The sequence below is a fragment of the Cervus elaphus genome, chromosome 8 (genome assembly GCF_910594005.1).
Source record: "Cervus elaphus chromosome 8, mCerEla1.1, whole genome shotgun sequence".
Lineage (NCBI taxonomy): Eukaryota > Metazoa > Chordata > Mammalia > Artiodactyla > Cervidae > Cervus > Cervus elaphus.
Genome location: NC_057822.1, coordinates 14267804 through 14295323, shown reverse-complemented (window position 1 = coordinate 14295323; position 27520 = coordinate 14267804). Strand labels below are relative to the sequence as shown.

Genomic DNA, 27520 nt, shown 5'->3' with positions numbered 1-27520 from the left:
TGTCACTAAGAAGAGAAAATGATCAAATATCTGACCAGAAACCATTTATTTCCAAACTAGTTTATTTCATACAGTCCAAAAGCTTCTGTGACCCTGGCTCAGATGGAGATCCGGCTTCTTTGTGTGTGTGTACACGGCTGCATGGTGATGCTTGCAGATCACCCGTGTCCCCTGTAGTGGAAGTGCAGTCTCCTAACCACGGAACCGCCAGGGAATTCCCAGAGATCTGGCTTATTAAGCTTCAAATTCAAATTCAAAGTACTGTGGGTCGAAGTAGTGGATGCGGACGTAACCATCTTCACCGCCGCTGCTGTAGCTGGAAAAGAGACAGGCAGGGCCCAGTCAGAGGCCTGCCTTTTGGGAAGCAGGCTTGGGGGACAGGACATGGGAAAGGAGCAGAGGTGGGCAAACCAGGGCTAGGCTCAGCCCCCTTCACCAGGCCCTACCTCTTGCCATCAGGATGGAAGGCAACACTGTTGATAGGTCCGAAGTGACCCTTGACTCTTCCAAACTCTTCTTCAAAGGCCAAGTGGAAGAACCTGGAAGAGAAAGCAGGGTGGGAAGCAACAGTTCATTCAGTCTCCATCTCCTACCAAAACACATCAATGGGAACCATTCCCCAAACAAAACTATAAAGCAGGGAAACTGGGATAAGGGGGAAATGAATGCAAAGAAACAAGATGAAGTTGGGAGAAGACTGGACCCAAATGTCTTCCTTACCATGTGCTGGGCAGTGCTCTTAAGAGCTTCACAACTATTAACTTATTTAATTTGCACAGTATTATGAGGTAAGTATAATATTACTGTGCCCATTATACGGTCAAGAGTGACTGGGCACAGAGAACTCCAATGATGTGCAGGGCTTCAGAGTGAGCCCAAGAGTTCATGCTCTTAACTGCTCTATCAGATACTTGTCACACGAGGGCCCCCAATCTGGCGGCACTCCCTAGCAGCCAATGAATGAAGGAAAGTTTCCTTGGTTATCCGGTTTGTGGCCATTGAGAGACACTTCATGATGTTTCTGTTTGGAAGCGTTCCTTCCCCCTTTACCTGGCCTCGAACTTGCCAATCCTGGTGGAGGTAGTGGTTACATCCATGGCTTCCTGACCACCGCCCAGCACCACCTGAAGGGAAGAAACTCTAGATGGGCCCATAGGGCAGGCAAGTCCATTTTCCGTTTCTTCCCCAACCCTATAAGCCTTTAGTATCTCCTACATCAGACTGCGAAGATATTAAGGTAAGGAACAAACATCCCTCAGCCACCTCCTGCCCTGCCCCCAGGGCTTCCCCATCATTCACCCTTGTTCCTGCTCTGAGATCTCCTCTCTGCCTGACATTATTTTCCCCCAGAGCTCTTTTCTTAATTGTTAGACAAACAACTAGATCCTCAAAACATTCCGAGTCTTTAACAAGAAGCTCGGGTGGGTTCTCTTACATGGTCGTAGTTGGGAGACAGGGCAGCTGAGTTGACAGGTCGTTCTGTCCGGAAAGTCTTCTGGTGTTCAAGGGTTGTGGAGTCGAAGAGCTACAGAGAGAAGGCAGGGAAAATGTCTCTAAAAGGAGTCTTCTTGGGGGAAGTTGAGAGCCATGTCAGAGGGTGGGAGCAGGCCCGCCAGACCCCTTGCCCAGGCTCACCTTGGCAGTGTTGTCCTTGGATGCAGTGACGAACATGGTCATGTCCCTGGATAACTGGATGTCATTGATCTGCCGGGAGTGCTCCTTCACACTCACCAGTACCTCCCCAGACTGTGGACAGAAGAGGGAGGCTCTGACCAGCTCCAGTCCCACTACCCCAGGCTCAGCCAGGATTCTGGACTGTTTCTCGTCCCATGAAGGAGAGGGGAGGTCAGGCTGGGCTTGCCTTAGTATCCCCTGAGTCAACATTTACTCCCACTACCAAGCCCAAGCTGGCCCACGTGTGCAGGTTTCATAAACACTGCTAGTCCACCTAGGAAAACACTCACTTATGGTGAAACCTATTAATTAATCATCATGTAACAGTAGAGCAGTTCCATTTAATCCTTCTTCCAAAAAATATTGAATGGCTACTATTTGCCGGAGGCAGAGGCTGAGATGGTTAGACAGCCTCACTGACTCGATGGGCATGGATCTGAGCAAACTCTGGAAGATAGAGGACAGAGAAGACAGGCATGCTATAGTCCATGGGGTTGCAAAGAAATGGACACAACTCAGCAACTGAATAACAACAACAATAAGCAATAGTATTGCTTGGCAACACTATTTGCCAAGCATTGTGCTAAGTACCTAACAACACCTATTTTTTTTAATCCTCACAACAATCCTATGAAGTGGGTATTTTAACAGAATTTTAAAAGGAAGAAACTATGGTTCAGATAGGTGGTGTGACTTGGAGAGCTCAAAACCAGTAAAAGGCAGAACCCACTGGCATCTCCTTCCCTCACAGGGTCTTGGTCACAGTTCATGAGGACTGATGCTCATCCAGCCTTTTTTCAGGTTTTCTCAAAGGGCTCTTTCATCTGATTTCCCTTCCGACTTACAGAACCTGCCAGACTATGTAGTACAAAGAGTTTTAGAATCTGCCCTTAAAAGTACTTCTCTGTGGGAGTTCCCTGGTGGTCCAGTGGTTAGAACTCAGTGCTTTTACTACTGAGGGCCTGGATTCAATCCCTAAGTGGGGAACTAGGATCTTGCAAGCCTCGCAGCATGGCCAAATTAAAAAAAAAAAAACAAACACAACCTCTCTGTGCCTCGATTTCTCTATTTAGAAAACAAGATGATTAAAAGCCCCTAGGGAAAAAAAAAATAATAAAAGCCCCTAGGAGTAACTCCCTGGTGGTCCAGTGGTTAGGACTAGTAACAAACAAACAAACAAGTTCCCGGGAGCACTGTAAGGACACTGTGTGCGTGCTCAGTCATGTCCGACTCCTCGTGACCCCATGGACTGCAGCCCCCCAGGCTTCTATGTCCATGGGATCTTCCAGGCAAGAATACGAGTGGGTTGTCATTTCCTGCTCCGGGGGATCTTCCCGACTCAAGGATACTGGGACGGGTCTTACTTGAATTTGAGTGAAGGGCGCCTGGCATGTGCTCTGCAAACATTTGTTAAGATGACTAAAAGGCCTCAAGCACTAGGCCTCACACAGGGACCCTCAGAAGATTGTCATTTCCTTCCCTGAGTTACTTTCACTTACTGTGAGGGAAGAATGTATCTTTGTCTCCTCCATGGACACATGGAAGGGAGGCATCTGGCTCCTCCATTTTGGGGAACAAGCACCAGTTTTGCAGTCAGGCCCATCTGGGGGCACAGATTAGCTCCACTGCTTGCTGGCATCAAGCACTATTTATGGCCTTCACCTTGGTTCCATCCCCTTCCTGCAGGTAGGCCTGGTACCTTATTGGACCACAGCCAGTGCTTGTTGAGTGACTGACCAACCTTTACAGTATTGCATCCCAGCATTCCCCAGAAACCCAGGAGCCCACATCAGAAATCTGAGACAGCCTGGACTTCACCCTTTTGGTAATGTTCCATCTCATTGGTCACCCCGAATGTCTCCTGTCAGGTACCCCACATCCCTGTGACTACTACCTAGTTTTTGTGCATTCTCCAATCTAGCCTGTGATAGCTTTCTAAAGAAAAAAACCTGGGACTTCCCTAGTGGTCCACTGGTTAGGAATCCATCTTACAATGCAAGGGATGTGGGTTTGATCCTTGGTCAGAAAACTAATATCCCACATGAAGACCGAGAGCCACAGCTAGAGTTCATACACTCTGGGCTGCCACCACCAAGACCCGATACAGCCAATATAAAATCAACCAATAAAAAAAAAATTAAAAAAAAATAAAAATAAAATCAACCAATAAATATTTTAAAAAATAAAGAGAAAACCTGATCAGCATAACCATTTGAAGATTTCCTCCTGCCTAAGGGGAAGTCACAGCTCCCGTATCACTGGACCCGCAATCTAGTCCTGGTCCCCCTTCCCCAACACCACTTTCCAGTGAGACCAAATTCCCATCCTGAAGAATCCGCCTACTCCCTTAACTCTGCCTCCGCACACACTGCTCCTGTGTCTGTGGAACAACCCTCTCTTCTGGCTTGAAGCTCCATTTATTCTTCACAGGTTAAATGTACATGCAACCTCCTCTGTGACAGAGGACACTTCCTGTACTTGGTTGAGACCTCAATAGTGGCACAGCTCACAACCTGACCCATGTGCTAGCTGTATGCCAGTCTGCCTCCCGGAGGGCAGGGTCCATGTCTGATTCCCTTCTTTGTCCTCAGAGTCTAGCATGGGGCCTGCCACTCAGTGGGGGCAGGGAAACGCTTAATTGTGATCACTGGTAACGTCCTGAGTACTCTATGACAAGTTTTTCAAACATCTGAGGTCATCTGATCCTTGAAACATCTTACAGATAAACAGGCTCCGTGAAGTTATATAATACAACCAAGGTCACATACTTAGAAAATGGTGAAGTCTGTGTGAAACTGGCCCTCGCTCTTAACCCCCGGGCTCATCCTGCCTCTCACAGAGAATCATTCTAATGGGCGTAGGCTTCGCCCACCTTACCTTGGCACTATACTGGTTGAGCTCTCCACCTTCGTGGCCTGCAATGATGCACTCTCCCAGAGGTCCCCAAACGGCACTGGTGATCTTGGAGTCGTTGCAAGGGATCCTCATGTAGGGCTCATTGCTGTCTGTGTGGGGCAGCACATGTCAGGCCCTGGGCTCTGGAGCCTCGCCCTTCACCTCAACCCCAGTCCTGTGCCCCAGCCCCGGCTCACCGATCTGGCTTGGATCCCGCAGGTCAAAGAAGCTCACGAAGCACTGGTAGCCCATCTGCTTGTCTGTGGAGAACATGATGATGTTGCCCCCAAAGTCAAAGCCACAGGTCCGGACTGCTGAATTGGTCTTGAGCAGGGCCAGCTGCTTCCCTGGGAACAGGCAGAGTCTCGGGTTAGTCCCAGCCCCTTGCTGATTCCAGGAGGGTGCCCTCTATCCCTGCCTATCACAATGCACTGTTCCTCCTGTGCTGGTGACTCTAGCCCCCCGCCCCGTCTTCCTCACTGCTGTGCTTTGGCTCGTCTTTTAACTTCTCCACACAGTCCCTCCTCAGACATCCCACCACTGTGGCACTCACAATGGACTACACTGTATCTGTCTCCACCTCTGTGGAGAATGTGCTTCTCCATAGCAAAGACCTGCTCTAATTTCTCTGCATGTCACCAGTGCCCAGCAAAGACCTGGGAGAGATCTGGGTACCCAGAAAATATTTACTAAATGGAGTGGATTAACAGGCTCCCCTGTCTTCTGTCTGTTCCTACAACGCTCCCCACTGCTACCTGGGCTTGCTAAAGCTAAATATGCTTGGGGACTTCCCCAGCAGTGGTTAAGGCTCTGCCTTCCAATGCAGGGGGTGTGCGTTTGATTCCTGGTCAGAGAACTAAGATCCCACTTGCCAGAGGGTGTGGCCAAAAATTAAAAAAAGAAAAAAAAAGAACTAAACACGCTCTTCCTTGCTCGGGGCCCTCCACAGCATGCCAAGTCCTACAGAGCAAAGTCATGTTCCTGAGTTCACATTCAAGGCCTGTTCTGGCCCTAGCCTGCCTCAGCTTCTCCACTGCTGTCTATTTCATCCCGCAAGAAGCAGGAACTCCCGCCAGATCAGATGACTTGGACACGACACTCACTGTGATTTCACTCTTGCAGGTGCCACAGCGATCACTTCTCATATGACACTTACTTTGGGAAAGCCTCCCAGGCTGATCCCATCCCCATTTCAGGCCTTCACTTGCCTCCCCCTTGGCTTTCACAGTGCACTCTGCTACTTCTAAAAAGGCTTGTATCTCACTGGAGTGCCTCTTTTCGCCTCTGTCTTCCTTATTTTCTTGTCTCTTTTTCCCTAGACTGGGAACCATCTCTGGATTCATCTCTATTTCCCCAGAACCTGTTGGCCTCAATAAACATATGATATAGGTCCTCACTGTTTGCTGAAAAAGTGAAGGATCCAGGCTTACCTGTTTCACAGTCCCAGAGACGACAGCTGTTGTCAGCTGAGCCAGTGAGGACATGCTTGGTGTCCCCTGAAGAGGGTGTTAAGAAGCGTGACAGAATTCACCTGAGCCTTTGTCCTCTTGGAAGGCCAACTGAATCATCTCCCCATTCAGCACCAGAGAGCCTTCCTTCTCTCATCCTATCCTCTTCATTCAGAACTGGATCCTGTCCTAAATGTTCCCCGAACTAGTGAACAGACCAAGGAGTAGGAGGTAGGTAGCATCATTCTCCAGACTCCACCAGAGCATCTCAAACTCCCAGCTTCAGGTCAGCAGCTTCTCCATTGCTGGCAGACCCTGGGAGCACAGACTCAGAACAAAGATAAGGATACAGTCAGCGTCCACACACCACACAGCTCCGGTATGGCCCATGTAGGTGCCCAGTCTCTCACCATTCACAGAGTACCATACATTGACAATCTGGAGGATCAAGGACAATGTGACAGGATGATAGGCGTCGCAGGCAGAGCCATGGACTATTTTGCCCCAGAAGCTTCTAGCCAGGCCAGATTCTACCCTCCCCAGCTCATCTCTTGGGGAACAGCAGGTTGTTAGTAAAAAGACCAACTCCTGGATTCTCTTCCTGCTTGCAAAAAAGTCTCCATCATACCAGCCTTTCCCCAGACTCCTAAACCCTTTGAGGAATAAAAGGTCAAGTTGAGTATCAGTCTAGCAAAACAGTAGTGTTTTGGTGTTCTGTCCAAATGGGAGCAGTTGATAGGAGGGAAACCTGGGTTCCAGTCCCTGCTCTGCTACTATCTCACTGTATTATCTCAAAATTTGTGCTTTTCCCCTCTGAACTTCAGTTTTCCCATGTGTAAACTGGCCAGGACAATAACGCCTTTTTCAGAGGGTAGCTGTGAGACTCCAATAAAATAATGTCTAAGGAATTTAAAATGTAAGTGTCTAACATTAATATGGTACTCACAAACACTCTTTATTGAAGTAAGCTTCTTATTTGAATAATCTCATTTAATCCTAAAGACAACCCCAAGAGGGAGGTACTATTACTACCCATATTTTGTAAAAAGGGGCACTTAAAGTTTATAATGGTTAAATGTCATGTTCAAAGTCACACTGCTAGTGAATGCAGGACTGAGGATTCAAATCAGGTCTGTCTGGTTTCAGAGCCCCCACGTTTAGCCACTAGGGTTAACTTTCTTCATATGGAGGTGCCTCAAAAGGCAGTACTCAGAGGGGCTGTTTGCAGTGAGTGAGTGGCAGGAAGAGGGATGACTGAAATGATACCAGGGACACCTTCTTTAAGGCCTTTATCCCTCGCCGCCCCAGGATCAACTTCCCCCTTCTCCAGGTGGTCTGTTCCCCTATCCTTGTAGAATAGTTTCGTTCTTCCCCGGAATGAGCAAGACGACCCACGTCCCAGTCCCCTTTCCACAAGGTCCCCTTGCTTTTCTTCTCCCTGGCTACTCCCTCCTCCTATCAACAATGGAGTCCTTTCCCACATCTATCGGTGCAATGCTCTTGCCCTCCAAACCCCGGGATGATCTCTCCCTACTTCTCAGAACGGGGCACTCCTTGGTATCTCTCGCAGCAAAACTAGCTTGTCCACCCTTCGCCCAGGGAGAATGAACTCGCCCGCTCCCGGGCCCCCTCAGTAAGGTCCCGGCGGGCCCGCCCGTCGGCCGACGCTCACAGGGTCCTTGGCCACCGTGAAGAGGAGGTCTCCCTCGCGGTTGTACTTAATCTGAGTAATGGACCGCTCATGGCCCTGCAGCAGGATCGGCTTCTGTGGGGACAGGACGGCAGTGTCAGCGCCCAGAATTGGCCCCTGCCCCAGCCCGGAGCCCCACGGCAACACTTTTAATACAACAGAACTCACCATCCCGGCGGTGACGCGAGGAAAGCAGCAACGTGAGTAGAACCGGAAGAGGTTTTGGCGCCACTTCCGGATTACGAGTCTCCGCCCCCTTCGTTCCCGGAAGTGGAGAGGAGCGGCGTTGCCATGGCGGCGACCCTGGGTAAGCTGGCCCCGCCCCTCCCCTGGCTTCCAGACCGCTATCCCAAGTTCATTTCTTACTCCACCTTCACCACCTAACCCCGACCCCTGATACAACCCCGAACCTAGGCTCCAGGATCCATCTCCCCGGCTTCCCGGGGCCTGTCCTACCCGCCAATCACACCCGGGGCGTCGGAGAGCAAAGAAGGGTTGTGGGGGCGGCGGGGTGGGAATGGGAGGCTGGAGGAGGGCTAAGGCCGTGCGGTGGGGCGGCTGGGGATGTCACTCTTCTCCCCATCCAGGGCAGGTGCTGGCTCTGGTGCTGGTCGCCGCTCTGTGGGGCGGCACACAGCCATTGCTGAAGCGGGCCTCCTCCCGCCTGCAGCAGGTTCATGAGCAGACCTGGGCCCGGCAGTTGCTGCAGGAAATGAAAACCCTCTTCTTGAATCCCGAGGTGCGTCTGTGAATGAGCCCTCTCTAGCGGGTAGGAGCTAAGAATTTGGTCTCTGGAGTCAAACGGATCAGGGTCAAAATCTGCCCTCCACCACTTAGTCGCCAGAAGCTCTTGGATGAGTCTCTTACCTGCCTTGGGTCTCAGTTTCATCATCTGTAAAATGGGGATAATAAGGGTAACCGTCTCATGGGGCAGTTGTGAGGGTTAAGTGAGGTGAGGCACATAAAGCACTTAGCAATGGGCCTTATACATATAATTAGGTCTCAAGTCTTTGATGCCCTGAGCCGCTATCAATATTTTATTGTGGTGATCCTTCCAACAGACTTTTCCAGAGGGAGGGCTTAGGGCTCAAACTGGCTCTGGGGAGCGGGGTAAGGGAGAATCTAGAGTACTACTTCTGAGTTCAGTGCTGCCAGTCTCGGCTAGTGGGAAAGGCAAGACATAGACACAATCGCCTCTCAGGGCTAAGAGCTTTGAGTGAGGTACAGATAAAGTGCTGCGTGAGTTCAGAGGAGGGAGGCTGGAGCTAGGCGACTGAGGGAAGGTTTCTTGGAAGAGGAACACTGGCACTCAGGGACTTGCAGGATGGGGAGGATAGAAACCAGCAGGGCTGAAGAGGAGGGCATTCAGGGCAAAGGCCTGGGGTTCAGTCAGTGATGTTCCCTCTGCCCTGGAAGGGTCCTTTTCAGATGGCTTAGGCCCTAGGCCCTTATAGCTACCCCTCCCTCCAAGGAAAGGCTTATTTCAAAGCTCAAAGAAGGCAGCTCTGCTCAGGTAAGCAGTCACACTGACTGCAGTTTTCTTCTGTTTCCAGTACCTGATGCCCTTTTCTCTCAACCAGTGTGGTTCCCTTCTCTATTACCTCACCTTGGCATCAACAGGTGGGTCTCTGGCTTAGATCTGCTATGCTTAGGGTGGAGGGAGCGTGTCTCAAACACCTTGTTGCCATGAGTGAGGGATCTGGTTCCATATTGCAGTAGGGTAGGTGGGTTGGTTATGAGTATGCTGCCAGGCACAGGATTGGTTTGAAGCCTGGTAATCTTATGCAGCAGCAGAGAAAGAAAGAAAGTTCCTTTGGCTGTGTGAAAGGTTGTTTTTGTGTGTGTGTGTGTGTGCACCATGCAGTTTATGGGATCTTAGTTCCCTGACCAGGGATCAAACCCAGGCCCACTGCAGTGGAAGCACAGAGTCCTAACCACTGGACTGACAGCAAATTCCCCAAGGGCTGCCTTTGACACTCTTGCTTCCACTGCTAACTACCTGCCTGACCTCGACCAAGTCTCTTATTTGAACCTTGATTTTTTATGGTTGACTTCATAGCTCTGAGAGAATTAAGTTCAGTATGGAGAAGCATCCAGAGCAGTACCTGGTGCACGGTGGACTAGAGGAGCTCAATAAGGATAAATTTCCTTTCCCCTATTGTTGTGTGCCGTCCACCGCATCAGATACTGTTCTAGTTTTACACGTTTTAAAAAATTCTCAGCTCAACCTTATAAAATGGACATGATTATCTCCACCAAGGCGATGAAGTTACAAAACTTTGGGCAACTTATTTCATCTCCTAAGTCCCACAGTCAGTGCAGAAGGATGCAAAGCCATCTATTACTAAAGTTTATGCTCTTGAACCTTGCTATGAGAAGTTTTTGCTATAACTTTTCTATAACTCACCTGGAGTCTCACCTGCCCCCCCCCCATGGATTTGAGGGGAGTTTGGACCCCAAATAGCCCTGGGAAACCCCTCATAAGTCAGGGGAGGGAATAGGCCAACCTCCAGATCTGCTTCTCCAGATCAGTCAGCTTCAACTAGCATCACTCCACCTTCATCTGTTTTACATTTTGGGTTTCTCATAAGACTTCATTTTAAAAAAAGTTTAAAAGCCTCTGGCACTCCCTGCTGCCCAGAAGGCTGAGTGCTCTGGACAGATGCCTGCAGTTAGCCATTTACCAAGTTTTGAGCAAATTGGAATTTCAGGATCCTCTTATCTCACCACTTACCCTGCCTATATCCTTTAAGGTCCACCATTCTAATAGTCAGAACAGTGGTCAGTATTTATTCAGCCAAGGATATACACACATTATCATATTTCATCTTATAAGAGCCCTTTTGTAAGATGATGCTGTTATCTTGCTATCACTGTTTCTCAGGTAGGGAACAGGCTCAGAGTGTTTGAATGACCTAGCCAAGACCACGTAGGGAAACCTGGGTCTGCCTCACTCCAGTGTCCTGTTCTTCCCTCACACCATGCTGCTTCCCTCCCCCATCTACTGTTGCAAACCAGTCTTGAGCAACCACTACATTCTGTGTTGTATAAGGTTAAGGAAAGCGCTCTGAGTAGGTGGCAGTTGTGTCAGTTTCTTGGATGGCTAATACCGGTCATGGCAGTGCCTTGCGGGGGGTGAGCAGCCGCACAGTTCTCTCCTCCTCTACCTGGAGCAGGTGAGACCTGGGAGGGCTGGGAAAGAATGTGCTGAGGAGCCAGCGTGCACAGCCTGCCTGGCAGTTATGAGTCTGGCAAACAAGTCACTCAGTTTCTTATTTATCCATTAGTTTTTTCAGTTTTTTTTTTTTTTTTGGTATGTGTTTTAAGAACATAACATAAAATCTGTCTTCTTAAAAAGCTTCAAATGTACAAAATTTAAGTGTAATAAATTTTAAGTTAAGAGTATTGTTAACTCCGTTAAGTCTTTTTGAAGTTTCGTTTATTGAAGTCAGAGCTTCAAAACTAAGCACCAGATCCTGGACTGTGGTGACCTCTACTTAAGACCCAGCCCTGTGGGGCCTGTCCTGTACCTGTTCCTACCTCTGACGTTTTTTCTCTTATATAATTCCATGGGGCCCAAGCCCGAGCTGAAACAGAAACAAATGTGCTTCACCTGCTGTTTTGGTTTGTCCTTATCCATTTAGTTCAGCAAAGGCACAGGCTTTGGAGTCAGGCAGACCTCGGTTTAAATCCTCAACTTGCCTCCATTTATGTGGTGTCTGTGAGCCTTTGTTTCCATTATGGTGCTAATGCTCTTGCTGCATTGTTGTTGTGAAGATTGATTCGATGTGTACACGAAGCACCCAGCACATAAAGTGTGCTCGAGAAGTGGCAGCTGTGTTTGGTGTTACCGCGTTCATGTTCCTGCGTGCTCTGGGTTTTGGGTACCTGTCTGTCCAGATGTCCTTGAGATCACAGTAGTTCTTGAGTGCAAAGACCTCACTCATCCTTACCAGCAAACCAAGATGGTCCCAGACCTTGTAGTTTTAGGTCTTCTTGCTGGAATCCTGAGGGAGCACTGAATTTGAAGTCAGGAGACCTGAGTTTGAATCCTGAGCTTTGTTGTGATTTATCTGAAAAAATGGGGTCATGAGACACTTTTTAAAAAACTGTCTTGATGATGTAATGAAAGTGTTTTGTGCCTAGAAAGAGGTCTTTTTTAAAATTTTTTTTGCATCTCAGAGATTCTTTTCATTCTGATCACTCAGATCTGACCCTAGCTGTGCCCATCAGTAACTCTCTGGCCATCATCTTTACACTGATTGTTGGGAAGGTCCTTGGAGAAGATATTGGTGGAAAACGTAAGTCAGGACACTGCAAGTTCGGGAAGCCACTTCTTGGACTTTGACACCCCTGGGTTAGTTTTTTCCAGAGCTGTCTCCTGTGACCAGGTGAGGAGAGGCTCTTCCCTCATCCTGCCCTTTCCTCTGTAGCTCTCCTGCCTCCTTGTTGCCATCAGAGTTGCCTTCCCCTGGGTAGTTCCCATCTGAGCCCTTCCCTCAGCCCTGCATCAGCTCCTCCTGGCATGGCTAGTCTCAGAGCTCCTCAATTTCTACCCATTATCCCAGGAGCATTTGCTGGCATGGCGCTCACCGTGGCAGGAATTACACTCTGCATCACAAGCTCAGTGACCAAGACGCAAGGGCAACTGTCTGCACTTTGAACCAAGGCCACCTCCAGCTCTGCTATCTCCAGGAGACCCTTGGGCCATGAGGTAGTGGCAGTGAGCCTGGGAATTAGCCCTCCCACCCCCAGCCCCAGCCCCAGCCCCAGCCTCAGCTTCCTCACCTCCTGGGATAATAACTACCTCATGGATCGTAATAAGAGAAGAAGAGTGGAAGGGTTTTGTAACTTTCAAGTGCTGTTCAACCACTCAGACTTAGCACAAGAGGCTTCACCCTCACCCTCAGTAGCCCTCGTGCCCCAGCAGCACTTTCTGCTGTCACATCAGTCCCCAGACCTGCCACCGGTACTATGGCCTGACCTGGACTATCCCAGCAGCTGGATGGTGGACTGCAGATCCCCAGCTGCAAGGAGAAGGCCAGCTACAGCCTCTGAGCCAGAAATGCAAACAGGAAGCCTCCAGGGCTCAGCCTTCGCTGGCTGAGCAGGGAACTGAGGGAAAGTGTCTAAGAATAGCAGATGACATGGCGGGGAGGAGCTGGCTGTTAGCCTCGCCTGTCCCTCCGTTGAGGTGGGTGTAAATCCTCAACTGCCTGCTCCCCTCAAACGCCTGTGGGCCCGGGCACTGCCCAGCTCCAGCGTGTGGAGCAATGCTGGGTGAGCAGTTGTTGTTGAGTCGCTAAGTCAGTTGTCTGTAATAAATCTGTAGTAAACAGATGGAAGTTAGTAAGTATTCTTTTATTGTGACAGACCCGCTCCCATGTTTGTGGTCTCTCCCCCAAACCCAGCTGGCTTCTGCTTTCTCTGGCCAGAGACCTCATAGGGAAACGGCCTCTGTAGCTGGGGCTTCTCTACTCTAAAAGGAAAGGAAGACGGGGGTGTAGTTTACGAGCAGAAGAGCCGGACTGAAGGGGTTGCATCATACCCCTTCAGTGAGCCCAGAGGAGACACTGGTTCCTTGAGAACAGGATGCTGGAGGCTGAGGATAAAAGATGACTGCAGAATGAAGGTCCCCAGTTCCTGGCTGGAGCTGCCGGATCTCAAGATGGTGGAGCAGGCATCAGGCTGAGATAGCTGCCCCAGCCCCAGGCTGGTTTTCCAGGAACAGGGCCTCTTCCACTATCTGTGCTGCCTGCTGGAGGAGGAAGAAGGCCACACAGGACGGAGCCATTAAGCACCCCAGTCCAGCCTCCAGCCGTTAGCCTGGGGTTTCCCAACTCCAGGAAAGGAAGAGACCAGAAATCTGGATCCACCACCTCATTTAACGTAGGAACTCGGGCTCTGAGAAGGTTAGATTTGTTCACGGTCACAAGGGAGAATTGTTTCTGGGACCCAGGGCTGCTGGCTTCCAGCTTAGAACTCCTGTCCCAACATGTGGCTTCCAGGGACTTCCCTGGCTTCCAATGCAGTGGGTGCGGGTTTGATCCCTGGTTGGGGAACTAAGATCCCACATGCTGCAGGGTACAGCCAAAAAACAAACCATACAAGCAAAACAAAAGCCAACACACGGCTTCCAGCCCCAGCCCACCTGATCCAAGGGCTGCTCTGTCTGGGTGTCTTCATCATCTGCTACTTCCCGGGCCCCTGCTGTCTCCTTCCTTGGGTGGGGAGCCCCATACACTCCCTTGGTTCCTGATATGGAAGGCAAGAGACCAACGCCGAGGCTGAGGAGCCCTCAACATTCTTTCCTCAGACTTTCTCTATCAGCCCCCTCCCCTCCCCTGAGCCTTGCTCATGACCACAGAGGATGGAGGTTAGTTCAGGGGCAGGCCTTTGGCCCCCATCCCCAACCCTTCCAAATCCCACCCCTGAAATGTCATATCTTTGAGTTTCTATGTGTTTCTTTTCATAAGCCAGGTCCCCATGAAAAGGCAAAGAACTGGCTATGCACATGAGGGAGTAGGAGACAGTTGTGTTGACGTCAAGACCAGCTCCGAACCATGGAACTCCCTCACCTGTTCTGTGTCATCCCCAGCAGGCACCATCCCGTGTCACTGTTAGAAGCTGGCTGAGAAGGCCCTGAATTCTGGGGTCCCCTCACCTGATGGAAATGAAAGCATGGGGAGCATACTTCTTGGCTCAATAGCTCGTTGGGGTCTGGCATAGAAAGCAGATGGCTTGATTTGTCTGACTTCATTTGGAGAGGACTGGCTTGCCTGTGCTCTATGGCCCTGGGCCTGCAGAGGGAACACTGAGCGTGGGCCATGGTTGTAGGTTGTCCTTACCTTCTCCACTCCCAGTCCAGGTGTGAATGCCTCTGATGCCTTTGGGAGCGTGAGAGAGGAGAAGCCATCCATCTTCATAGCCTGCGTCTTCCCTCCCTGCTCCCTCTTCCATCAGGCTGCTTTATCCAGGGACATAGTAGATGATGCCTGGTATTCTAAATGCCCAGTGAAGCCAGTTTGTATCCTCCTACTACCAACTCTTTTCCAAAGAGTCGGACATGACTGAGCGACTGAACTGAACTGAACCCCCAACTCACTGGCTCATCTCTTGGGAGGGCTCAGGACTGGGATAAGATGGGAAGCTGCTTTGGACCCATTTTGGACCCTGCTATGCCAGATATGCTGATTTTCCCAGCATCCAATCTGGCATCAGGTCCAGCAACTCAGAGTCCCGAAGATCATCGTAGAGCCCAGATAAGCTGACTTTCAGACCCGGTTCTGGTCTGGCTGCTGTCAGTAACTGTGTTACCCTGAACAAATCACTTCACTCCTCTGAACTTCAGCCTCTCCTCTGGAAAATGGTAATAACAATCTTTATTTCACAAAATTATTGAGAGGATACAGTACGATAAGGTCAGAGGGAAGCTAGTCACTTCCTTCTTTCCCGCCCCCCACAACCCCCTGGGTCACCTACCACCTGCTTGTGAGGCCTGGACTTTGGACCCGGGGGACGCCTGCAATGAAAAAAGAGAAGGCTTATGGGGGCAGAGCAGGACATGGAGTCAGGGTGGCTTCCTTTGCTCTAACCTGCCACCCCTCCCCCTCATACATACATACCAGCAGCCCCCGGGCAGTGAGGAGCTGGGCACCAGCAGCTCCAGATAGGGGAGGGCCTTGAACTCATCCTCTCCAACGGCCACATAGTAATGGCCGCTCACCAGAGCCTCCCTTGCTGACAGTGGGAGCCCGTCCAGGGTGCAGAGCCTGGGGGAGAGAGGTGAGTACATAAGGGCCAGTGAACAAGGTGTATCTTGATATTCATCAGACTATGAGGGGGTGGGTACAGCTCTTCCAAGGTGCCCGGTGGCTGCTGGTCCTCCGGGCACCAGGGCCAGTCCCCCAGGCTCCACCCTGGCTCCAAGGGCTGGGCCAGAAGGGCCTCTCCCTCTGGCACAGAAAGAAGTCCCCGTTGGGGAAACATGCTTTCCTTTGACCTTGGCCTTTTCATCCTCCAGGAAGGCTAGAACCAGTAGGGCGGCTCCCTCTGGGGACATTCGGGTTTCCGCAGTCCCCAGACTCACTTGAGCACAGCCCCGCTCTGTAATTTCACCTTCTTCGTCAGGAGCTCCAACAGTGCTTCCCAGTCCTCGCTGGCGGCCTGGGACAGCTTCAGGCTGAATGGAGGACTTAACAGGTCCCCATTCCTGAACACACTGGGACAAAGAGCATCCTGGTAAGGGGAATGGTCTCCAGAACTCCTTACTTGTGAGAGGATGAAGGATGGCACTGGGGCCAGAAGAGAGTCTGAGACTCAGTGCACGGGTCCCTCTTCACCCAGTAAGCACGTTAGACTTTTTCCATCCCCACCAGTCACTAGGGGCTTCTGGAACAAATCCACCCACTTTTCCTTGGTCTCACTGAAACAAAACTCTATGCCCCTGCCTCCCCAACACGGGCACTCACTGGATGTAGCACGGGGAACCTGCAGGTAGCTGCCGTCCAAGGGCCCCATCACACAGCTGCTGAGTCACGGGAGGACCCTGAAACCCATCAGGTCCCCAGATCAGGAGCACGTTGAGGCCTTTGGTCAGGGGTAGGTCAGTGCAAGGTGGGTAGGATGAGGGAAAGGAACCAGACTGGGGTGAAAGATGGGGTCGGGAGGGTGGGACTGGTCACACTTTTTACCACAGGGTGCTTCTACCTCCCTAAGTCACGTTCTTAACCCCCTCCCATCCCTCTGTTTTATAGCATCCTGTTTCCTTTGAGGACCACAGCCTGGAGATAAAAGGTTGTGAAAGGCGCAGGGAACAGTATTTTGAAATCCTGCACCCCGGCAAGGCTAGCAGCTGGCTCCAGATTAGGTGTGGAGAAGGGCAGATCCTGCTGCTTCCAGGGCCCCTGACCACCCAGACCAAAGTGGGAGCCATCCCAGGGGAGGGGGAGAACAGAGGGCTGGGGGCTGGCCTGCCCCAGGACTCACTGCCAATCTGCTGCTCTTCCCACCTGGATCCTTCCCTCCAAGGGGTAAATAGCTGAAAGGACAGAGAGATCACAGGTCATCTTGGAAATCCGGGGGACCTCAGCAGCCCATCAGCTGCCAGAGGGCGGGGCTGGGGCCCAGCTCACCAGGTCTCCCTTCCCAGTGAAACAGTCTCAAGTCATCTCAGTCCAGAAGCAGATGCTGACACTTGAACCTGCCTTAGGCCCTGTGTGTATCAAGCTGCACATCCAGTCTGGGGTCTCAGGCACAAACCACATAATTAAAGGTCAAAATCCTCCTGTATCTCAGAAATGTTCTCATTCACAGGGTATGTGGTTTCATCTCATTTTATATGAGACAGAACAAGAACTCCCTAAGTAACATGGAAGTGACCAAACCTAGATTCTAAGTCTGTCTAGCTCCCAACTCCTGGCTCCTTACATTACAGTGAGCAACCTCTCAGCTCGCTGAGAGTGGATGAAGGCTTGGAGGCCAGATCTGACTTGGAAGCTCAAACACTGAAATTAGTCTCCCATCTTGGAAAGCACAGCCACTCCCTGTAAAGGGTGATCCCTACTGGAGAGCACAGGATGCCTGTGGATGGATTTAGAGTATTTGATGGTGGTGGTGACGGGGGTGATAAGCATCACATCAGGAAGAGCCTTTGGCAAAGGGGGCTCAACTAGCATGAGAATGTTGTTCTTGCCATGGGTTGGTCCTGGCTGGATGGGCATGATCATCAGTGTCAGACTCTTGACTTGAACTGTGGCTCCACTTGTGTTGTCTACTCCTAGGCAGCTTAGGACTATCTTGATTTGCCCTTCCAAAGAATGGGGATAAGACCACCTGCCTCACAGGACTGTTAATGTCCCATGAGTGAGCTACATAGTCAGTACTGTAACACCTGCTTTTGCTGCTGCTATTACCTCCCTCCCCAGGCTCTTTGACCAGCCCCAGCCCACTCACGGGAGCCTGTGGAAATGTTCGAAGCCAGCAGCCACATACAGCCCTCCGTTCTGCAGGTCTGCCAGGTCGGTGACAGGGTGGCCATGACAAGGGGTGTAGAGAGCACGCACGGCCACTGGGGCCCGCACAGCCGAGGTCACCTCAGAGAGGAAGGCCTCCAGGGTGGGGAAGCGGCGTTGAGTCACCACCAGCTGGCGGCCTGGGGAGAAGGGGTCCCCATTCCGGTACACCACTACTCTCTTAGCTGCTGGACCGCCACCGGCCATTGTGTGTCCCTGGCTAGAGACGCAGAGCTGTTGCCAGGCAACTAAGGCAGGGTTGGGAGCAATGCCAGTCAGAGGTGGGGCCTGCCTTTTCACTCAGGAAGGCAGGGAGAGCCTCCACAGGAGCAACTGTCTGCATTCAGGGTCTCATCCAGTCTGCTCTTGGTGGGGCCTCACAGGAGGGTGGGTCTGGTCATTAGGTATGAAGGAATAGCCGGGGCTCAGTGAGAGGGGCAGTGGCAGAGATCACACTGAAATACAGATGTTCAGTACTAGGTTGGGGCAGGGATTCTCAGAGCCTCCCTGCCACTCTGTAGCCCAACAGCTTTGGGGGTCTGTTCCCCAAGGATGCTAGTCTACTCCTAGGCTGGGGCTCCTGGCCAGCTCTGGAGAGGATGCCCCATGTCAGCAGGAAGTGAACAGGAGGTCCCAGAAGCTTGTTCTGACCAGGGGCAGAAGATAAATACAACCAGGCTCAGAATCTAACGAAAACCTTTATTCTCCATCTTTATTTATTCTCAACCTTTATCCAACTTGACTTGCCCCAGGTGGCTCCCTATTCCAAAATGTGGGTTGAGCCACCGGCAGAGGATGAAAGTAGCCTCCTACCTTCTCCCTCTACTGGTGCCAGCTCTGTGCTCCAGCTTCTCTTGGCCTCATTAGCCACCAATACCCAGGGGCAGGGGGTACAATTGGGACCAGGGAGCTAGGATGAGGTCTGTCTCCCTCACTGCCCTTTCATAGCATCCCCCTTTGGAACCTGGTCCTCCCTGGTTCCCCAGGGTCTAGCCTGCTGGTCCTGTTTTCCACTGCCTGCCCCTCCAGTGATCCTCTCCTATGTGGTCTGATCCTGTGGACAGTTTCTCAGGTGGCCTCGAGCTCCATGGTATAGTCCTTTGGTTTTGCCATCCTTCATGGCTAGATTCACTGGAGGGTCTATCTATGGAGCTTTTATCACTGGGGGCCTGGCCCTTGGGTGGTTTATTCTTCCAGAGATCCAGGCCACCATGCTCTGCCAAAGACCCATCCCAGCTGACATGGTCCTCTGAGACGCCCAACTCTCGTGGCACAGCTCTTTGCCAATCAGGCTCTTTTTGGCATGGTCCCCTGGGAGAGTTGTCTTCAGTGTTTGGGTCCTCACGGAGTGTGGGCAGCTGTGTCCTGGCCTTTCCAGGACAGGAGCCCTTAGATGTGAGCTCTTTGTGGTTTTCATCCTCTAGAAGTGTTGTCAGCTGCAGGCAGGCCTCTCCAGAGATCTCTTCTCCACAGTCCGGCTCTTTGGTGAGCCTCTTCCCTGTGGCCTGGCATTCTGGTGGTGTGGGCAGGTGTGGTCCAGGCCGTCTGTAGCATGGGTCCCTGTACTTGGCCCCAGCAGTGGTTTTATCTGGAGTGGCCAGTCTTTCTGAGAATTTGTGGGGTTGTGATCTGAGCTTCCAGCAGGAGGCATCCACATGGCCTGGCTCTCCAGGGGTCCTGCCTCTGTAGGACTGGTCTTCCAGTGGTGGGCCTGGTTGTGATCCAGCTTTTTCACAGCTCTGTTCCCCATGATCTTGGCACAAGCTGGGCTCATGTCTGTTCTGGTCCACTTCTGAGGATCTCAGTGTTTGTTTGAGAACTAGGTACTGTTAGAGAAAAGAACAGATACTGTACCAGGCAGGTCTGCTTGGGCCTGGCAGAAGGCTTTTCCCTGACCCCCACCCTTGGCCCTAAATGTGCAAAAAAAGGCTCCAAATTAGTGGCTACCTCCTTGCGGCTATTGATGGCCTGTTGTAGCCACAGTAGCTCCATGGCCAAGTGGCTGCGCTGGTTCTGGAGCTCCTGGAGCTCAGTCTGGCTGTGGGACAGTCCTGGACCTGCAGCTTCTGTGAAGGAGAATGAAGGGAGAAAGCCTTGAGGGGACAGACACTGCGCACTGGCTTAGCCCTTAGGGCCTGGCACCTACCACCTACCCACCCATAAGTAGCCCCCAACCAGGAGGGAAGAAAGGGATGCAGCAAGCCTTTCACTTTTCAGATGGGAACGCTTAGGGCCCAGAGGGCAGAGGCTTGCCCTGATCTAGGTAGAGGTGTACCTGGGTTTTCCATCCTTGACACGTCTCTGGTCTCTTGGCTCGGTTTCCTGGTCCTCCTGCTCTGCTCATCCTGAAGCCAGGCGCTGGCATCTCTGCAGGGAAGGCTGCTGGAGTTTGTGAAGCTCTCTCCTGACTTCTTCAGTATCACCTCCTCCCAGATGGTCTCTTTCTCAGTCTCTTTACATGGGAAGTGGCTCCATAGTTCCTGCTCTGGATTTGGTGCCCTCTCTCCGCCGGCTTTCCAGGTCTGACGGGATTTTGCCTTCTGAGAAATCAAAGGGGTGAGAGCCCTGAGGCTAAACCCTCCAAGGATCTGGACATTCTGATTTAGCATACCAATTGATGAGGACTAAGGATTGGGGTGTGAGGAGGTGAGTCTGCTCCCTTTTCCATTGAGAAAAGCTTGTCGGCAGGTAAGGTGGAATCCCCTTGCCCAGGTCCCTCTTTATTTTTTACCTCTAGGGTGTGTAGTACCTTTGGCAGAAATCGGGGCCTGGGAATCCAGCCCTCAGTCCACTGAAGCGTGCCCAGATCACCCTCGATCTCTCGTACAATAGCCTCATATTCACCTCGAAGACTCTGGAACTGGCGTCGGACCAAGAAGCCCCGGATGCAGGCCTGGTGTGGAGAACGAGGGGGGAGAAAACCCTTATCACTGCAACATGGGGATATCTTGGGGAACGCTCCTGGAGAGGTCATCCGCGTGACTGCAATAGGGTACCGGGCTCGGGGAAAGGACAGGTGACGCTGTGCGTTGGGGCTCCGGGGGTTCGAGGGAGTGTGCTGGATTGGATCCAGCACAGTTCTTCGACTGAAGGCCCTTCCCACCCTTTCCCTGATCCCGTAAGAGCTTGTGGCGGCGGTGCGGGGCGGGGGGTGGGGGCGGACGCGTGAGGATCCGTAGGGTCCCCACATTCTTTAGGCCGGTGGGGTGAGTCGGTAGCTTCGGAAGTGGGCACGTGGGCAGGTTACTAGACGTGAGAGCCTCATCTGGTCCAAAGGTCCCACCCAGTCCGAGAAGCCGTCGGGGGAAATGACTAGGCAAGCCGCCCGCCCCGCACCTGCAGCGCCGTCACCTTCCGAACCAACCGCTCCCGCTCCATCCGGGCGCAAACTGACCCGCCTGGCGCCTGCGCAGTGCGTCACCGGCCTGCGCCGCGGGCAGATGGGCTCAGGCCCCGCCCCGCCGTCTCTGTGGCCTTCTTTGGGCTACAGTCAGGACCGGGCGCGAGCCGGCGCTGTTCCCATACACCCCGAGCAGCTTCGGGGAATCCAACCCCCCGAGCGGGACATCCCAAACCAGAGTGTGTTGCGCAGGGGAGTCCCTGCGAGAGCGGGGGCCCGGGCGCCCCTACCGAGGAAAAGGCTCAACGAGAGAAGACACAGACCGCTTTCTTTCCTTCTGGTTTAATTCCATTCAGTGCCCCCCTCTCCCATAGCACCTGGGGGGGCCGCGAAACACCCACTCGAGTCCGTAAAAAAGTCACAGTTTGAAGGAAATGAGAAGGGACAGTCAAGGCTTGGGTCTTACACCTACACAGCTGACGGCTCCTCAGGCTCAGCGTTCTCGGCCAGGTGCAGCTTCTGTCTGTGCGGGTCAAGGACTGTGATGCTCTGGACCCCAGGTCCTTCCAGCCCTATCGTCCCAGCCTGCACAGGCTTAGTTTCCGCAACTGCGCAAAGGGGCGGGGGTCAGGGACTCTGGGGTGGTCCGTGGTCTAGGGTTGCAGCCCTTGCTGGCCCCTCTTGCCAGGCCTTACCCCCTTGGCTTTTGGTTTAGATCATGTGTGTGCACTACTTCTGTTAGGACTAGATGTGAGATAGTCTGATCAGTAAAAATAATTGTTCAGTGCTGAAAGAATAGGGAGACATCAGACAAGCTTTGTCATAGATTGGTGTCAGCTAAAGTGCCTACAAATATTTTGATAAGTAGGTAGAACATATTCCCTGCAACCACTGTTCTTTCACCTAACATTTGGGGAATTCTTTCTGCACCCTCTACCAGGGTAGGGGGAGTTTGTGGCTAATTCTGTAGGAGTGAAAGGGGTGAGGATGTTGGTTATCTGTAAATATTCCTGCAGGGTGGCGGGGAGGCCGAAGCTGATTTTATATCTGGGAGGGGAAGACACCCACTGTCAAGTCCCCTAGAAAGGATACATAGAATTACTAAGATCTTCCAGCTGTCAACAGAAAGAGAAAGGGGGATTTCTGTAAGGAGGGGCACCAGGCCAAACTCTGGATGTTCTGGGGCTCATCTTCTGGTGGGCGTTGAGAGGCCCAGAGCTTTTGCCTCCATGCACCCCTAGTTTTTCACCTAGGGGCCAGGAATGGTCTTGGCAGCATGTACCCTCCCACCCCCTGGTGCCCTCAGGAACCAAAGCCCCCAGCCTGACCCACATTGCTAAGCAGCTGGTCCAGGTTGCGGTCAGCCATCGTCTTCTTCTGCTCCTCAGGCAGCCCGCCAGTCACCCCGTCCTCTTCCTCCTCCTCCTCTTCCTCCTCTCCACACACGTCTAGGCTGAAGTGCAGCCGGGCCAGCTTCTCCTGCATCTCCCGCACGTGCTCCAACTGCTCGAAGGAGCATTCCTTCCCTGGACAGCACTTGTCAGCTCTGGGAGCAAGCTTGGGACTGTGGTCCCAGCCTCGCGCCCAGAGACCCAGCCCTCCAGTCCCACCCAGGACTCACCGAAGGCCTGCAGCCGGCCTGAATGGAAGTCATTGAGCAGGTTCAGCAGCCCCCCTTCCATTTCATAGACGTCGGTCACCTCAGTCAGGAAAGAGTGCTGCAGGGGGGTGCCTGCAGAGCCGCCTGCACCTCCTGCCAGCACGGGGCGGCATTTCTCCTTGCCTACCCTGGGTGAGTGGGCATAGCCATGGTCACAGCGTGGGGGAAGCCAGGTACCCCCAGGTCTTTTGTGCCATCTGTCTATGCACTAATTCATCTTTCTATCCACCCATCGACATAAGTGGATGTTTGTTCTATGACCCTGTCTGGGGCACTAGGATGCATTAAGGGAAGCGAGTGGATGAAGAGGGGTGAGGGTGAGAGATCAAAAGAAGTCATTTTCTTCCAGTGGTACAGCCAGAACCACGCCTGGAGCAGGGCTCTTGGGTTCCTGTCTGACCCCTCACTTATTCCTCCTGTGATCGCTTGTCCTCACTGGTCCTCAGTGAATTTGGGGACAGTTACTTCCTTATTGCCATATGAGCCATTTTACCACTTCCAAAAACATCTTTCTGCCCCTCTTGTATATAAAAACCATTTTTTGAATTTTCCATTGCCCACAGGCGAACATTGAACGACCTTCCCAGCTTGGCCTCCATACCTCTCCAACTGCATTTCCTACTATTCCTGTCCCAGCCCTGAGCTTCAGCTACGCTCACTTGGCTGTGTCCAAACATGCCTCTCAGGCAGGTGGTGCCAAAGGCACAGGGAAACATAGTAATTAGAGGAAGAATGTGTGTTTAGTGGAAACACTGTAGGGTAGACACATTACAGGGTAGGAGGCAAGTTTTCAATCATTAAAACAAGTGGAGCACTCAAATTGTTTACTTGAGTATCCCCTCACCATTTCCTGCCCCATGACACTCCGGGACCACCAAACCACTTGTGACTCCTGGAACCTTGCAGGCAATATTTTTCTTCTATACTTCTGCCAGGCAGGCCCCTCTGCTTAGAACAGTCTCTGTCTCCAGTGTGCCCAACAGCCTTCTCTGATTCACGTCCTAGAAGTTTGCTCACTCCCTGCTCTAAGGTGCATCATCACCCTGTGACCCACCTGGTCTTTTCCTAACACACCTGAAAGTAGGGACTGGGTCTGAATTCTCAGGGGCCACTGGAGGGAGGGGGAGCCCCAGGGAAGGCATGGATTCCTACTTAGTAATTATAGGCTAAGCCCCCTTTACCTTGCTGCCCACAGGGTTCAGGCCAGAGTTAGGGTCCCTCCCTCCTTGCCCTGCTTCCCATCTGTACCTACCTCTTGAACTTGGTCCGCTGTTTGGGGGATGGCAGATGAGGGAGTCCCAGGGCCAAGGAGCCACTGTGGCTGGTGGGCACTGGGACCCTGCGTAGTGTGCCTGGGGGCTGGGCTGGCTGGGTCAAACAGGGCTTGGGACTCCTTTTCTTCTTCTTGTCCTCCATTGGATGCTGGCTAGGCCTCAGGCCCTGGGAGGGAGGCAGCCCCACTGAGATGGTGTGGGCAAAGCCATCCCTCCACCCAGCTATCCCTGAGACTTGCAAAGGATGCCCCAGGACCTTCAAACTGTCCCCTCATCACTCCAGTAGGGGAAGGCCGGGTGCCAGCACCTACTGCTGAGATCACAGATGTGTATTCCAAAGACCTGTGGCCCAATCCAGGTCTCCTCTGCCCTTTAGCTTTAGCCTGAAAACCTAGGTCCTGCCTGAAAGGACTGGATCAGACACTATTCTTGGGCTGCAGCTGCTCCCGGGGATTCCTGTCCCTGTAGCTGAGGGGGTGGAGCTGGCAGAGGAAATGTAGGTGGAGACAGGGTGGATGTGAGCTGGCAGGAGCCCAGCTGGGGATTAGGGGTGTCTTAATTAGACTCCGGTTCTATTTATCAACTGCCTGGACAGACCCTGACAAACCTCAAGGGGATCAAGACGTGCATGGGATCACCTGGGAAGACCCTGTGTCGGACCCCTAGAGGATGGGCATCAGTGGTTGAGCTGGCAGGGCTCAGTCCCCGCACTTAGACACTAGCATCCTTTCTCTTCCACCACCCCCAACGGTAAACACCAGGAGACTCCCATTAGTTCCTTGGGACAGACTTCCAGCTGCTTCACCCTCCCCAGTCGGGAAGTCCCCTCTAGGCTGCAGCTGTAGTCGGAGACGGCCGGTGGTCCGGCAGGGCAGCCGGCAGCCTAGGCCTCCAACAAAGGCTGCGCCGAAGCTCGCGCCGCTCGGCCTCCCTCCCGGCCCGCCCCCTCGGCTCCACGTCCGCGGAGGTCCCTCTGCCTGATGTCTGGAGGCCCTTTACGGGATTTCCCCAAGCTGCTTACTCCTAGCTTCCAACACCAAGCCCGACTCCGCACTCTGGGGTGGCGCCTGGGGCATAAGCATTTAAATTGGCACGAAGCCGGCTGGCCCTGAGGGGGTGTGGTGCTGGGGGAACAAGCGCGTCAAATGCCTGGCCCAGCAGCAGCTCAGTCCAATTAGAGACGCGAGAGAAGAATTACAGCGGGAGCCCCAGCTCCCCAGGAAAGCGTGGTGGCGACCTAGGATCTATTTTCCACAATCAGTCTCTAATCCCGCGTGCCAAATGGATCTCTCAGCTCGGGAGCCAGGATCCGAAATGGAGCGAGAGACCAGCGTCATTCCGCCTCTGCGCCCCACCCCCAAGGGGGAAACTAACCTGAAGATTTAGGGTCTGGAGTGATGCTTCCTTGCAGGTTCCCTCCGCCCTCAGCACTCTCCAACTAGGGAACGGAATGGGTGGAAGCTGAGCTCGCAGTAGGTAATTTGCATTTAAAGAGAAACTGACCTTTTAAAGAGTGGGATGGAGTAAGATGGGAGGAGCATCTCCACATTGATTAAGCTGTCCCTTTCATTGAACTTCACGTCTCCTTTTGAATTAAGGTGATGATATTGGTTATGTGAGGACAATCCAAAAAACCCTGTCACTGCCTATCAGTTTAAGAGAGAAGCTACAGTCCCTTGCAAAATGGTGGAAGCTTTGTCAGAAACCGAGGAGAGAAGGAGGTGGGGAGCTGGGAGAGAATGAATGAATGTGTGTATATATATATATTCATATAAAATACATAAAAGATGATGCTGTTAAAGTGCTGCACTCAATATGCCAGCAAATTTGGAAAACTCATCAGTGACCACAGGACTGGAAAAGGTCAGTTTTCATTCCAATCCCAAAGAAAGGCAATGCCAAAGAATGTTCAAACTACTGCACAATTGAACGCATCTCACACACTACCAAAGTAATGCTCAAAATTCTTCAAGCTAGCTTTCAACAGTATATGAACTGAGAGCTTTTAGATATTCAAGCTGGATTTACAAAAAGGCAGAGGAGCCAGAGATCAAATTGCCAACAACCATTGGATCATAGAAAAACACAAGAGAGTTTCAGAAAAATATCTACTTGTGCTTCATTGACTATGCCAAAGCCTTTGACTGTGTGGATCACAATAAACTGGAAAATTCTTAAAGAGATGGGAATACCAGACCACCTTACCTCCCTCCTTAGAAACCTGTACGCAGGTCAAGAAGCAACAGTTAGAACTGGACATGGAACAAGGGACTAGTTCCAAATTGGGAAAGGAGTATGTCAAGGCTGTATATTGTCACCCTGCTTATTTAACTTATATGCAGAGTACATCATGCAAAATGCCGGACTGGATGAAACACAAGCTGGAATTAAGATTCCCAGGGGGAGAAATATCAATAACTTCAGATAGGCAGATGACACCACCCTAATGGCAGAAAGCGAAGAGGAACTAAAGTGCCTCTTGATGAAGGTGAAAGAGTGAGAGTGAAAAAGCTGGTTTAAGACTCAACATCCAAAAAACGAAGATCATGGCATCCAGTCCCATCACTTCATCGCAGATTGATGGGGAAAACAATAGAAATGGAAACAGTGACAGACTTTATTTTCTTGGGCTCCAAAATCACTGCAGGTGGTGACTTCAGCATGAAATTAAAAGACACTTGCTCCTTGGAAGAAAAGCTATGACAAATCTAGAAGGCATATTAAAAAGCAGAGATAGTACTTTGCCAACAAAGGTCTGTCTAGTCAAAGCTATGGTTTTTCCAATAGTCATGTATGGATGCGAGAGTTGAACTATAAAGAAGGCTGAGCGTTGAAGAACTGATGTTTTTGAATGTGTTACAGAAGACTTTTGAGAATCCCTTGGACTGCAAGGAGAAACCTGTCAATCCTAAAGGCAATCAATCCTGAGTATTCATTGGAAGGACTGATGCTGAAGCTGAAGCTCCAATACTTTGGTCACCTGATGGGAAGAACTGACTCATTGGAAAAGATCATGATGCTAGGAAAGATTGAAGGTAGGAGGAGAAGGGGACAACAGAGGATGAGATGGTTGGATGGCATCACCAACTCAACGGACACGAGTCTGAGCAAGCTCTGGGAGCTGGTGAAGGACAGGGCTGCCTGGCGTGCAGCAGTTCATGGGGTCAAAAAGAGTTGGACACAACTGAATAACTGAACAACAACAACAAATATGAAACACAAAAAGTAAAGGCAGAAAGAAACTGCAAGAGAAGATAACCATCTTTCAAGTGAGTCCAGGTCCCCTATTATGCATTTTATGTATCCTTGTAACAATCCTGAAGGAAGGCAGTCATTGTCCCATTTTACTAAAAGTCAACAATATTCTTTTGAGGATAATACCACTCCCTCCAGAGCACCCATTCTGGTAGGTCATGGGGGTGTATTCAGCCATTCATGAAATGACAAGGCCAAGCCTACCCTCTCCCTACCCCCAGGCCTAGGGGACACGTGCGGGGAGCATCAGGTCAGAGCAAAACCAGTGCGA

General features: G+C 51.7%; 5 protein-coding genes across 9 annotated transcripts; 1 reads left to right on the top strand and 4 right to left on the bottom strand.

The window, feature by feature from the left end:
- Nucleotides 1–44: 44 nt before the first annotated feature.
- On the bottom strand, nucleotides 45–8002 carry EIF3I (eukaryotic translation initiation factor 3 subunit I). Of its 2 annotated transcripts, XM_043909597.1 has the most exons (11): nucleotides 7876–8002; nucleotides 7690–7782; nucleotides 6368–6455; nucleotides 6000–6065; nucleotides 4767–4916; nucleotides 4552–4679; nucleotides 1636–1746; nucleotides 1436–1525; nucleotides 1051–1124; nucleotides 447–539; nucleotides 45–316 (listed from the first exon to the last, which is right to left on the bottom strand). In XM_043909597.1, the coding sequence occupies exons 1-11, from the start codon at nucleotides 7876–7878 to the stop codon at nucleotides 235–237; spliced, it is 978 nt and encodes a 325-aa protein (XP_043765532.1). In that variant the 5' UTR covers nucleotides 7879–8002; the 3' UTR covers nucleotides 45–234. The 2 variants fall into 2 exon arrangements, with proteins under 2 accessions (XP_043765532.1, XP_043765534.1); XM_043909599.1 differs by lacking the exons at nucleotides 7690–7782; nucleotides 7876–8002 and adding an exon at nucleotides 7552–7675.
- Nucleotides 7874–13047, top strand: TMEM234 (transmembrane protein 234). Of its 3 annotated transcripts, none has more exons than XM_043909603.1 (6): nucleotides 7874–8014; nucleotides 8295–8446; nucleotides 9261–9327; nucleotides 11916–12008; nucleotides 12276–12339; nucleotides 12716–13047. In XM_043909603.1, exons 1-6 carry the CDS (start codon nucleotides 7999–8001, stop codon nucleotides 12909–12911), a joined length of 588 nt encoding a protein of 195 aa, XP_043765538.1. In that variant the 5' UTR covers nucleotides 7874–7998; the 3' UTR covers nucleotides 12912–13047. The 3 variants fall into 3 exon arrangements, 2 of the variants coding, with proteins under 2 accessions (XP_043765538.1, XP_043765537.1); XR_006342351.1 differs by having other exon boundaries at nucleotides 7967–8014; nucleotides 12276–12421; nucleotides 12658–13047; XM_043909602.1 differs by having other exon boundaries at nucleotides 12276–13047.
- A 6-nt stretch (nucleotides 13048–13053) lies between these two features.
- On the bottom strand, nucleotides 13054–17927 carry DCDC2B (doublecortin domain containing 2B). Its single transcript, XM_043909600.1, has 9 exons — nucleotides 17662–17927; nucleotides 16696–16747; nucleotides 16179–16255; nucleotides 15797–15928; nucleotides 15333–15479; nucleotides 15190–15229; nucleotides 14372–14507; nucleotides 13859–13962; nucleotides 13054–13465 (listed from the first exon to the last, which is right to left on the bottom strand). Exons 1-9 carry the CDS (start codon nucleotides 17925–17927, stop codon nucleotides 13391–13393), a joined length of 1029 nt encoding a protein of 342 aa, XP_043765535.1. The 3' UTR covers nucleotides 13054–13390.
- A 472-nt stretch (nucleotides 17928–18399) lies between these two features.
- Nucleotides 18400–21241, bottom strand: IQCC (IQ motif containing C). Of its 2 annotated transcripts, XM_043909592.1 has the most exons (5): nucleotides 21057–21241; nucleotides 20470–20613; nucleotides 19996–20260; nucleotides 19668–19786; nucleotides 18400–19546 (listed from the first exon to the last, which is right to left on the bottom strand). In XM_043909592.1, the coding sequence occupies exons 1-5, from the start codon at nucleotides 21096–21098 to the stop codon at nucleotides 18710–18712; spliced, it is 1407 nt and encodes a 468-aa protein (XP_043765527.1). In that variant the 5' UTR covers nucleotides 21099–21241; the 3' UTR covers nucleotides 18400–18709. The 2 variants fall into 2 exon arrangements, with proteins under 2 accessions (XP_043765527.1, XP_043765526.1); XM_043909591.1 differs by having other exon boundaries at nucleotides 20470–21241.
- Nucleotides 21242–21386: 145 nt separating this feature from the next.
- On the bottom strand, nucleotides 21387–25479 carry CCDC28B (coiled-coil domain containing 28B). Its single transcript, XM_043909601.1, has 6 exons — nucleotides 25369–25479; nucleotides 23973–24160; nucleotides 22682–22848; nucleotides 22393–22586; nucleotides 22153–22175; nucleotides 21387–21583 (listed from the first exon to the last, which is right to left on the bottom strand). The coding sequence occupies exons 2-6, from the start codon at nucleotides 24134–24136 to the stop codon at nucleotides 21529–21531; spliced, it is 603 nt and encodes a 200-aa protein (XP_043765536.1). The 5' UTR covers nucleotides 24137–24160; nucleotides 25369–25479; the 3' UTR covers nucleotides 21387–21528.
- Nucleotides 25480–27520: the final 2041 nt, after the last annotated feature.